General features: G+C 39.5%; 1 protein-coding gene across 5 annotated transcripts in view; it reads right to left on the bottom strand.

Moving 5' to 3' along the window:
• Positions 1 to 12,064, bottom strand: part of PLEKHM3 (pleckstrin homology domain containing M3) — a 178,434-nt gene that overhangs the window by 13,768 nt on the left and 152,602 nt on the right. For 2 of the 5 annotated variants that reach the window (XM_032354599.1, XM_032354600.1), the window contains exon 7: positions 11,010 to 11,167. In XM_032354599.1, the coding sequence (XP_032210490.1) occupies positions 11,010 to 11,167 (158 nt within the window). The other 3 variants (XM_032354602.1, XM_032354601.1, XM_032354603.1) reach the window with 3 other exon arrangements.

The following is a 12,064-nucleotide window of genomic DNA, read 5'->3' on the forward strand; positions in this document are numbered from 1 at the left end:
CCTGAGGGTTTCGCACCAGTCTTGACTGTGTTAGCAGACTTTCTGAAACATTTTGACATGTGACTATAAGAGCCACAGGCCAAGGTGAGATGTTATTTACCAAGTTACTCTTTGACCAAAGTTTAAAAGCCAAAAAAACTAGCATTGTGTTTGAGGGTTTTTTTGTTTTGTTTTTTGAAGTCAAGGAAAACCTTCATTGACACAATAAATATATTTAAGAGCAGGCAGTCATAGAGCCCAAGAGTAGAACGCTTCTTGGTAAGTCATCACTCTATTTCTGCCGCTCAGAAAACCCGTGAACTTGACGGGCTTGAGTTTTTCTGCCCCCCCAAATGTCCGAATGTTCTCCACAGGCCTTTCTATCTCTGTGAATTTATTCTTTTAGAACACAGGCAGGGATCTCACCCTCTATCATCAGTGTCAGAGGACATAGAGAAAGTTCCTTTTCAATACCACAGAGAGGAACAAACAATAATCAGATGGAGACGAATTGTTCCTCAGCGAAGATACCTAGAAGAGGAGTCCACACTTTCTCTAGCTGTTTCAGGAATCCCACACCTCATCACAATGCGCACTGAGTGGCTGCTTCCCAAGAAAAGCCACAGAAAGGAAATATCATTAAGAAAGTGTCTCTGCCTTGTGGGGTAGCTGTTCCCTCCCTTAAGCCCGACCTCGCCAAGGCTGTTGTCTGTTGTCGAACAGGATGGAACAGGACTGCCAAGCGGGCCCACAAACCTGCTAATTAGGTGCACTGACAGTGTTTGTTTTGGAACCATTTACCAACAAAGGAATGTGTCAGGCTGATTAGTGAGAAAGGGGTATGTAATGTGTGTGTGTTTGAGTCCAGATGAGGGAATAATCCAGGTATTCAGTCTGTTTGTGCAAGGACTGACAAAAAGGAACCCTGAACAAATAGGACGCTGCAAGGAAAGACCAGCTTCTGGGCAGTGCTGCTCTCTCGTTCTCCTCTGGAGTTCCGATCAGCTCCCCAACCCCTGCCAAAAACTTCCTGCCTAAACACGAAACTCTCTTTCAAGACATGACAAACTATAATTGGTGCCTCGAAAAATGGAAGAGTCTTTGTAAGGCTGCTGGCAAATCTGGGGTTTGGTGAGTTTCTAGGCACCTCAGTAAGCGACGACTTTGGGCAAAGCCACCTCTGCGTTTATCCTCCAGGGACAAATCAAAGGGAATGAGGGCACAGAACACACAGCCCTTAGTGGACTGCTCAAGTCGTGCTGAGAAGAACCATGCATCTCTGCATTTTCTAGGCAAGAAGTGATCCCATATTTTATAATAAAGCAGTTGCTTTCTCTCTTTTAAACAAACCTTTGTAAGTTCGAGGACAGTTAGCTGTTTGGAAACTTCATGTGTGCGCGAAGTTTCAGGAAGGACAGAAGTGCCAAGGCAAAGACCAAAGACCAGGTTGCAATAAGCTGAGGGGCTCGGGGACAGGGTCGTGTGGACTGCCACGAAATGTAAAACCAATTCACAAGGGTTCTGGGGCCCTGGGAGGAGCCTATGTTCTCCAGTACAAGCTGGGCCTTTCTGAAATTTGGCCGGGTGGGTGAAAGCAACGGGACTTGGGAAGCCTTCTTTTTCAGTAAGTTAATCTAACAAAATCGGTTTTTCAAATGAAAAAGAAATTCACTTGCTACGGGTTTTCTATGAGGCCAGTGTTCATTCTTAATAGACGTATGTAGGAAATGTTCTTGAAATGTGTGCAAACTGGACATGGTGTCAGAGTATGTTAACGCAACCGGTAAGAGTTTGGTGTTGATAAGTTCAGGGTTCTGAGCGCACTCGTTGGAGGAGGGCAAGGAGTGACCAACTACTGTATACAAAGAAAAACTGGCAAGTTATGCTCATTCTGCTTTTCTAAACCTTAGTGCTTCAAAAAACACAGAACCTTTTTAGAAGAGTAACCGCTGAGCTACAAATGACCTCCCCTCAATAGAAGAACACTTCCCCTGGATGCCTTCCCTGGGGCAAGTGAATGTTGGGAACCTGCACAGGCTGATGTTCACACACGGAAACACTTTCAACAGTAGGTCACTTGCTTCAAGTTTACAGGTAAAGCTTATGTATAAAGTAGTGAACTCAGACTTTCACTGTACTCCTCTATCTTTGCAATATGTCCCCCCAGTTTTATTGAGATATAATTGACATTTAACATTTATTAGTTTCTGGTGTACAACACAACGAGTTGATAGGTGTATATATTGTGAAATGATGACCACAATGTTTAGTTAACATCCATCACCTCATGTGGTTAAAATTTTCTTCTTGTGATGAGAACTTTTAGGATCTACCACTCCTTTAGAAACTTTCAAATATATGCTATAGTATGTTATCTTAAGTCACCATGCTGAACATTATATCCCCAGAACTTATCTTATAACTAGATAACTGTAACTTTTTACCTTTTGACCACCTTTACCCCCTGCCTCTGGCAACCACAACTCTGTGTCAACAAGTTTTTTTTTAATTTTTTTTATTTAACATATAAGTGAGATTGTAAAGAATCTTTCTCTATTTCAGATGGCACAATTATTTTAAAATTTCTTAACTAATCAGTTTATTTAAAAAACTTTGCCAGAGTTCTTAATGAATGCACATGATACGGTAGGGAGAGCTGAACCAAACAGTAACCATTTATGGAATGCCCACTATATGGAACACACCAGACTCAGTGTTAAGTATAATCTTCTTTACAGTATACCTGTAAGAAGTATACATGTAAATACAGCCCCAAATGGTATAGGGGTCATAAAGTCTTGAAGGGCAATATTTTCCATATTGGAAAGCTTGTGGGGATGATTTGTATGTCACATGGAAGAATTAACAAAGCCAAGTGGATCAGACAGAAAGGATGGAACTGATGTATGATAGTTGGTATATTTTGTAAGTTCCATGTTAAAATGCATGCTGTGTGTTTTTAAGATGAAGTATTTATGTACTTGTGATCTGGAAGCATTTCAGAATTCAGGAATGGCATCTTCACACAAATGTGTGTAGCAGGATGGTCTCTTCAGCAGCATTACGTTTTTAATAGGCAGAGAAGATTAATGATATGCAGAGATGCCAGAAAGAAAGCAGGAGAGGAGGCAATTTAAGGGTTTAAAAAAAAAAAAATTTAAGTCCTGGGTCACCATGTGGATATATGCGACTTTTTTGCTTTTATATTCACTGCTTTCCCTTAAGTTTTAGAGTGGTTTCAGTCTACTCTGATGATTTGTAATTCGGAAGTTAGAGCTTTTATTTCTTATTCTCTATCAAGGAGGGTATGTGGAATTTTATTGCTGTTTTAACAGAATGTTTGTCTCTCTGAAAGCTGTGCTTTCTTTTTTCTAGGAGTGTAAATGTTGGATTAGGCTTAAGTTCTGTGTTCCTGGATCTTACTATTGTATTTAAAATCCTGTAACTTGGATTTTAGTGTTTTCCTATTTAAATCAGAGAGAGGTATGTGATTAATTTGTGTTGGAGAAGAAAGACTACCTCAGTGTAAAACTGTGGGCTTTATCGTCTGAATGGACGATAAAGCAGCCCTCTGATCTCATTAGGAAAAGACAAGGCCTCAAGAAGAGTGACAATGAAATTCAGTGTAAGGGGGACACACGAAGGACCCCCCGAGGTTCCTGGCCAGTCTGACCCTGTGCCTCCAGGACTCTGTATTTATCGCCAGGAAATGCTCCTCCCACTCCCACATAAGAAATATTGTTCACGGGTCGCCTGGGTGGCTCAGTGGGTTAAGCCTCTGCCTTCAGCTCAGGTCATGGCCTCAGGGTCCTGGGATCGAGCCCCACGTCGGGCTCTCTGCTCAGTAGGGAGCCTGCTTCCTCCCCTCCTCTGCCTATTGGTGATCTCTCTGTCAAATAAATAAATAAAATCTTAAAAAAAGAAAGAAAAAAAAAATGGACGGAGCAGCAAAGGGGGGTCTGCCTACTCAGCCCGAGTTAAGCACATTGTCAGCTCCCACAGGCACCCCTGGGCCTCGTGACCCGCCTAGCAATGTACAGAGCAGGGAGCTCCACTGTGGTCTCTCCCCACACACCATGGGCCATTTTATCAAAGAAAGGCGTAGTATCTTACCCCCACCCTAATCAAACTCTGTCCTACTGCTCCAAGTGTAAAAACTTTCAGGATGGCACATATAGGGAGAACTCAAAATGACAGTTTGGGGGAGCCTTCTTTAATGACAGAGGGATGTAATATCTTCACAGTCTTTTAGGGGGTATACTGCAAAAACGGTCTGAAGACTATAGGTATAGAAGAAACTGTGATGGTTAATGGAAAAAGCATGGATTTTGGAGTCAGATGTATCTGGGTTCCAGTTTTGGCTTTATCTCTTGGGTCAAGTTCATTGCCTCCTCTGAACCTAGGCTTCCCCATTATCAAATGGAGGGGACAGGATTCCCTCAGAGGACTGGCCTGAGAATGAAAGGACGAGGTATGTAAACTGTTGGCACCAGGACCAGTACATATTAGCGCCACGTCTGTTCAACCCCAACACTGTCTCTCGGTCTGTCAGAGACCATGCTCTAAAAATTAATACTAGGACTCGATTGTTAAATGACATATTCATGAAGCTTCCTCCTGCATAACAATTCAATAAGGAAAAGAAAGTCTACAGAGCTGACCTGTGTTTGACACATGGTCATAATCAATTATGCATGTTAGAACCCAGTATATTCTAATACTGAAGTATATAGGTCAGTGCTTTCGAGTTCAACATAGAGCTCTCTCACAGTTTTAGAAATCGTGCAACTGCTTTCTCACCTACAATGTCCATGACTCCTATGGGCGATGCCCCTTCTTGGAGCTCCAGGTCTACCCCCTAGACCGAGGCTCCTCCAACACTTCCACACAACCACCTAATGGCCCAGTCTCTTAGTAGAGACTCACAACTGCTTGTGAGCGAGTAGCAGCCATGTTCACTGTGTGTCTCCAGAGTCCAGCCCAATGCACAAACACAGCATGTTCAATAAATCATTTATTCAAAGAATGGATAGTTCCAGTGCTTGTGGATTTTTTTTTTTTTAACTGAGTGGCAATTATGCTGCTCAAATGGTATTTAAACTTCTGAGGACACAGAGGTGTTGACTTTAGAAAGGTGGTCGAGGATATATGGTGACGAATACACTAAATGCATCATATCTACGATTTTTTACTGATAGATTTTTAACGTAATAATGGAAAATTTCAAACATATTCAAAAATAGAGAGACTACTGTAATAATCCCTGCATAGCTATCACATAACTTCAACAATTACCTTTCATTTATATCTATTCCCTCTTCTCCACGGTCACATTATTATTTTTTGCCACCATCAGATTATTTTGAAGCAAATCCCAGGTTTCACATTACTTTACATACAAAAATTTCAGTTATATGTAAATTTAAAAAATTACCCCATTATTCACATTTATTTTTATTTATCACATTTATTTATTCAGCATATCTTTATGGACATGTTTATAAACTACAATTTGATTTTTTTTTTTTTTTAATTGGAGTGGGCAGGGCAGAGGGAGAGGGAGGGAGAGAATCTGAAGCAGGTTCCACACCCAGTGCAGAGCCCACATGGGGCTCAATCTCACAACCCTGAGATCACGACATTAGCGGAAATCAAGAGTCAAGACACTTAAACGACTGAGCCATCCAGGTGGCCCTGCAACTCAACTTCTGATTAAAATTTTTCCTTTAATAAATCTTTTATTAGTGTTTATTTTTGTCCCTTCCCAGAGACTTGCACAAACTTTTCCCTGTGTTTAACTGGAAACTGAACACCAAGAAAAAGATCAATGAGTTCCTGGAAAGTATTATCAAATCTGGAATGCCAGGGAGGCTGGTGAGGACTCCTTTGCTCTTAGACATTTGTCCAAGCTTAGAGAGCTGCATTTGACCAAGAGAGAAACAGAACATTCTGAACAGTGACATATTCCTTCCTGCTGGGTAAAGGATTCCCTCAATCCACAGATGTACTAATGTGGTCATTCTGGTAATAAGAATCTGGCACCTCTGCCCATGGTCACAGCTATCTTAGAGGAGTGATTCTTCTGGCTGTGATGCGGAATCACATGTGGGCACGTTTGAAGACAGATTCTCAGAGTATTAAAAAAAAATCCAATAAGTCTCACAGGAGATTCTGATATGTAGTCAGAGGGAAGCATCTTTCCCTTAGTCATGGGATGAATCCTGGGACCGAGGGCCTTGAAAAATGTGTGTGCAACCTAGCAACTCATGTTGGTTTCATCTCCAATAAAAGGAACCTGGGCTCCTTGGTGAAATGGCTACTTCTAGGATTAGGGCAAGAAATATATATGATGAGGCTGGGCCATCTGGTAGCACGAGAAAGTACAAAATAAAAAACCGCACAATGATTTGAGTATATCAAAGTGATGCAGGAGCCAGCTACAAGAGCTGGATGGCCAAAGCTAGAATAGTGTGAGAAACAAATTAAGTAATCTTGGATTATAACCCAAAATGTAAAATAAATATGCATGTGTCCATGCTGGTACAAAGAAATACTTTGAAAAAATAAATGGGAAGAAGAGACAAATCACACAGGCAGAATTCCAAATAACTTTGTATAAACTCCACTCCTGAGGGAACTGGAGCATAACCTTCACTCTTTAAGTGTTGGATAATATGGAAAAGGTGGGGAGGGGAAGAGATCCTACCGTGGAGACACCGGACACAAACACTGCAGTGGTAAGTCACGCTGACATTATGTGCCCGTGGTCTGATGGGATCACGAGAATGGCACTTTGTGTCTGTGGTCTTCCTCCCCAAGCCCGTAAAGCCCAGTCTGTTCATAAGAAAAACATTAAGTCCATCCCCACAGAAGGATTCCACAAAATGCTTGACTAGTCCTCCTCAAAACTGTCAATGTCCTAACAACAAAGTGTGAGAAATTGTCAGTCAAGAAGAGCCTAGGGAGATGTCACAACTACATATAATGTGGTATTCTGGAACAGAAAAAAACCAATTAGGTAAAAACTAAGGAAATCTGAAAAAGCTATGGACTTTAGCTAATAATAATGTATCAATATTGATTCATGAATTAAAACAAATATACCATATTAAAGTAAGATGTAAATGGGGAAACTGTGTGTAGGGTCTATGGAAATTCTCTTTACCATCTTTATGATTTTTCTCTAAGTCTAAAATTGTTCTAATAAAGTTTATTAACATTGATCAGCTTTGGTATTTGAGTCAACTGTTCAGTTGAATGCGTTGTGGGTTTTTTTTTTAAATAGACTTTATTTTTTAGAACAGTTTTAGATTGACAAAAAGTGAGTAGATAGTACAGAGTCTCCATATTACTACCCTCACCCCTAGTTTTCTCTATTATCAAAAACTTGCATTAGTGTGGTAAATTGGTTATGATGAATGAACTAATACTGATACATTATTATCAACTGAAGTCCACAGTCTAAGGTTCACTCTGTGTTGTACAGTTCTATGGGTTTTGACAAATGTGTAATGGGAAGAATAACTTTACTGCCCCAAAATATTCCTGTGCTTTACCTATTCATCTTTCCTTATGTACCGTGGAGCCCCTGGTAATCACTGATTTTATTTTATTTTTTACTGTCTATGGTTTTGCCCCTTTCAGAATGTCATATGGTTGGACTCATACAGTAGGTAGCCTTTTCAGACTGGCTTCTTTCACTCTGTAATATGCATTTCAGTTGACTCTGTGTCCTTTTGTGGTTTGATAGTTCATTTCTTTAATCGCTGGATAATATTCCATTGCATGGATATACCACAGTTTATTTATCCATCGACACATGAAAGACATCTTGGTTGTTCCCAGTTTTTGGCGATTATGAGTAGACCCACTATAGACATCTGTGTGCAAGGTTTTGTGTGGACATAAATTATCAATTCATATGTTATTTAGAGATATATCATTAACCCCCAAATACGCTGGAATTTTGTAGGTATTGTTCTGTTACTGATTTCTAGTTTAATTACATTATGGCCTGAGAGCATACTTTGCATGATATCTATTTTTGTAAATTTGTTCAGATGTATTTTATGGCTCAGAATATGGTCTCTCTTGTTAAAACGTTCATGTGAGCTTGAGAAGAATGCATATTCTGTTGTTGTTGGATGAACAACATGAATTGGCAAAGACGTCAATTAGATCCAGTTGATTGATAGTGCCTTTCAGTTTAATGATAAGCTGATTTCTTGCTGCTGGATCTGTCAATTACTGACAGACAGGTGTTGAAGTCTCACTAATAGTGGAGATGTATGTATAGTTGTGGGTTTGTTTCTCCTCGTAGTTCTATTGATTCTTTTGCCGCATGTATCTTGACTCTGCTCGTACACGTTGACTATTGTGTCTTCTTGGAAAACTGACCCCATTATCATTAGGTAATGCCTCTCTTTATCCCTTTGTGAAGGACTGGTATTATTTCTTTAAATATTCAACAAAATTAATCCATGAGGCCATCTTATTTCTTTATGGGAAGATTTAAAAACAACTAATTCAGTTTTTTTACTTGTTATAGGGCTATTCATATTTCTATTTCTTCTTGAGTCTATTTTGGTAACTTGTCTTTCTAAATATTTACCCATTTCATCTAAGCTGTCTAATTTGTTGGAATAAAGTCATTTATGCTATCCCTTTATAATTTTTTAAATTGCTTTTTCCTTCCTGATTTTGAGTAGTTGTGTTTTTTCTCTTAATTTCTTGGTCCTAGCCAAAGAGTCATCAATTTTATTGATTCTTCCAAAGACCAACTTATGGTTTCATTGATGTATTCTTTTTCTATCTTTCATCTCATTGATATCTGCTCAAATCTTTACTCTTTCCTTTCCTCTGCTTGGTTTGGATTTAGTTTGCTCTTTGTTATCTAGACTCTTAAAGTGGAGTTTTTTGGTAATGGATTTGAGACCTTTTTTCTTTTTTTTTTCTGACATGTTTTTCATGGTATGTTTATAGCTGTAGGTTTCACTCTAAGTACTATGTTAGCAGCATTCCATACATTTTGACATGTTATATTTCATTTTCATTCATTTAAAAATATTTCATATTTCATATTTCTCTCATAATTTATTTTTTCTCTGATATAGAATTTTTTAGGGTATATTGTTTAATTTCCAAATATTTCTTAGGGTTTCTCAGACTGTTTTCTATTGAAGATCTTAATTCAATGTATCAGAGAATATACTTGATATGGTTTCAATTTTTTAAAAATTTATTGAAAGTTGTGGGGTACCTGGGTGGCTCAGTTGGTTGTGTCTGCCTTCGGTTCAGGTCATGATCACAGGGTCCTGGGATCAGGTCCCAAATTACCCAATTTTGGTAATTGTTTAGTGGGGAGTTTGTTTCTCCCTCTGCCCCTCCCCCATGCTTGTGCTTGCTCACTCTCTCTCTTGCTCTCAAATAAATAAATAAAATCTTTCAAAAAAATTTGAAGCTTGTTTTGTGACCTAGCATATGGTTTATACAGTTGGAAGCATTTTTTAATTTAATTTTTTTATTAAACATTGATTGCAATATATATATACCATATATATATCATAAAATTCATTCTTTTAAAGTATACAATTCACTGATTTTTAACATACTCAAAAAAGACCTTGTAACCATCACCACAGTAATGCCGGGACATTTCGGTCCCCCCTAAAACAAATCTGTACCCAGTAGGAGTTACTCTCTTTCGTTTCCCTGATGTCCCTGGAAACTACTAATCTACTTTCTTTCTCTATAGATTTGGCTATTTGGGACATTTCATATACACAGAATATAAAATATGTGGCCCTTTGTGACTAGCTTCTTTCACCTGGCATAATGGTTTTGAGGTTCACCTACACTGGCAGCATGTATCAGTCAGGTTCCTTTTCAGGCTGAATTGTATTCCATTGTATGGATATACCACATCTTGTTTATCCATTCATCAGTTAATGGACATTTATGCGGTTTCCATTTTTTGGCTATTATGAATACTGCTATGAACATCTGTGTACAAGTTTTTGTGTGGTGTACATTTTAAAGAAGTCTATAATCTCTAGGCTATGAGTTGGGGACCTGTATTCAGGAAATGAGGTTGGAGTGTGTGTGTGTGTGTGTCTTTCTGTGTGTGGGGCCAACCCAAGTTCCTCAATGTTTACAAAGAGTCTTTGGGTTTAAGAAGAGGCCAGAAGGGCTGAGTCAACTCTTAATATCTTCTCTTCACTCTACATGCTTCAGCCCGCCCTGGCTACGTGCCTTCCCTTCTGTTTTGAACCACAGTGTAAGTGAGCCCTGCTGGGTGGGAAATGAGGCATGATTTCATGGCCAAAGAAGCCAGTGCACAGACACATAAACGGTATATATTTCTATGATGCTTTTGGAATGAAAGGAAAAGTGATATGTATCATTTTGTGATTCAAGAAAAGCAATAGTAAAAAACCCCACTCTCAAGTTAGTGGGAGAAGAAAATCATCCATCAATCAATGAATGTGATGATGCCCAAATATTACTTCGGTTAGAAAAATAATCCCACACAAACTCCCACTTTTCTCTCCTTTGGATCCTAAAACTTTCATCACCACACTGCAGCGCATCTGTGGAGAAAAGCATGTGGTGAGCCAGAATGCTGTTCCCCAGTGTCTTGTAGTTTTATTCCTGGCGGTCGGTCCAGTTTTAGCCTTACTCTAAGACTGCGATTTCCCATGGCCTGTCACTTAGCCCTGAAGTGTTGTGAGGATTCTTCCTCCCGGATCTTCATTCTAAAAATGAATCTGAACACGCTTCATTACCTAAGAAGGCAGAGATAGGTGACGTTTCTTTGCAACTCTTATCTCATTCTGGATAAAGATAGTGAGGTGAGCAGAGAATAAACATAGGAAACCAAAGGGTAAAAAATGTTCTCCGAGAATAAGGGAAATCGGCTACAAGGTAAGAGACCGAGATACCGTACTTGACTGAAAGTTGTCCTCATCTGACCAAGTAAAACAGCATGTGACACATTCAGGTGTACTTTTGTAAGACAAGAGATTCTGTACCTGCTTGTTGAAATATCTTCAAAAGGGTAGAGGATCTCTCCATTGTTACAGATTTCACAGATGAACCCCTTCTGGCTACAAAGACTGCAGCTGTACACGTGTGAGGTGGCAAATTTAATGACCTTGCCCAAGAATGGAGCCAGCTTCCCCTCTATCACCTGTAGGAAGAGAAATGGGACAGAGAAGCAAATCCATTGAGAACCGACGTCCTGTAGACACCGGCGGACTGGAATTCCTTTCCTTTACACAACAGGAAAACCTCTAATTACAATTTCTCAGCAACTGTGAGAAAGAAAAGACATGGCACTTTCACTCCAAAAGAACTGTCTGGTTTAAACCACTGGAGGTTGGAAAATGAAGATGTTGAAACTTCTTCTGTATTCCTCTTTCTCTGTAGTGTGATACAGGGAATTGAGGACAAATGGCGAACGCTACTTTATAACCCAACTCACCGTTTTGGTGAGGTATAAGGGGGACGTGGTGGATTTCCCCAAATAGAAAACAGACAAGGTAAATATTAATGTAGAATTTTATGTTGTAAATTCAATAATATCTATCTTCTGATGAGTTAACAGTACAGCTTTCTTACCATCTCCCCTAAAACATGTAACAAATGTGGAAAAATAGGTTTCCTTTGCTGCTAAGTATGTGAATATAAAGAGGCTGCAATCTGACAGTCTGAGAGCCACACTGAGCCCAAGGTTTTTTGTTTGTCTGTTTGTTTTAAATCTCTCAGTGCTTTAGAAAATGAGCCAATTTGATAATTGGGAGATTTTATAGAAAAATTCAGAATTTTGGCTTCTTCTGAAAAATCATCAGATTTAATAAAAGTAGGCCTGAATTCCTATATGCTGAGGATCCTGGCTGTGACTAGGGGCTGCCTGCTCCTACTGAGGCACAGGCTCTAAAGTCTGCCCTTGTCACTTCTAGGTCCTGCTGTTTTGCATCTGCCTGCCTCCCACCATTACCATGATGGAACCAATGGCTAGTCAGATCCTTCCTCACTTAACTAATACTGAATAGGCCTCCAAGTCTTCAGCAGTTCAATACTAACA

Source organism: Mustela erminea, chromosome 8 (assembly GCF_009829155.1).
Source record: "Mustela erminea isolate mMusErm1 chromosome 8, mMusErm1.Pri, whole genome shotgun sequence".
NCBI lineage: Eukaryota > Metazoa > Chordata > Mammalia > Carnivora > Mustelidae > Mustela > Mustela erminea.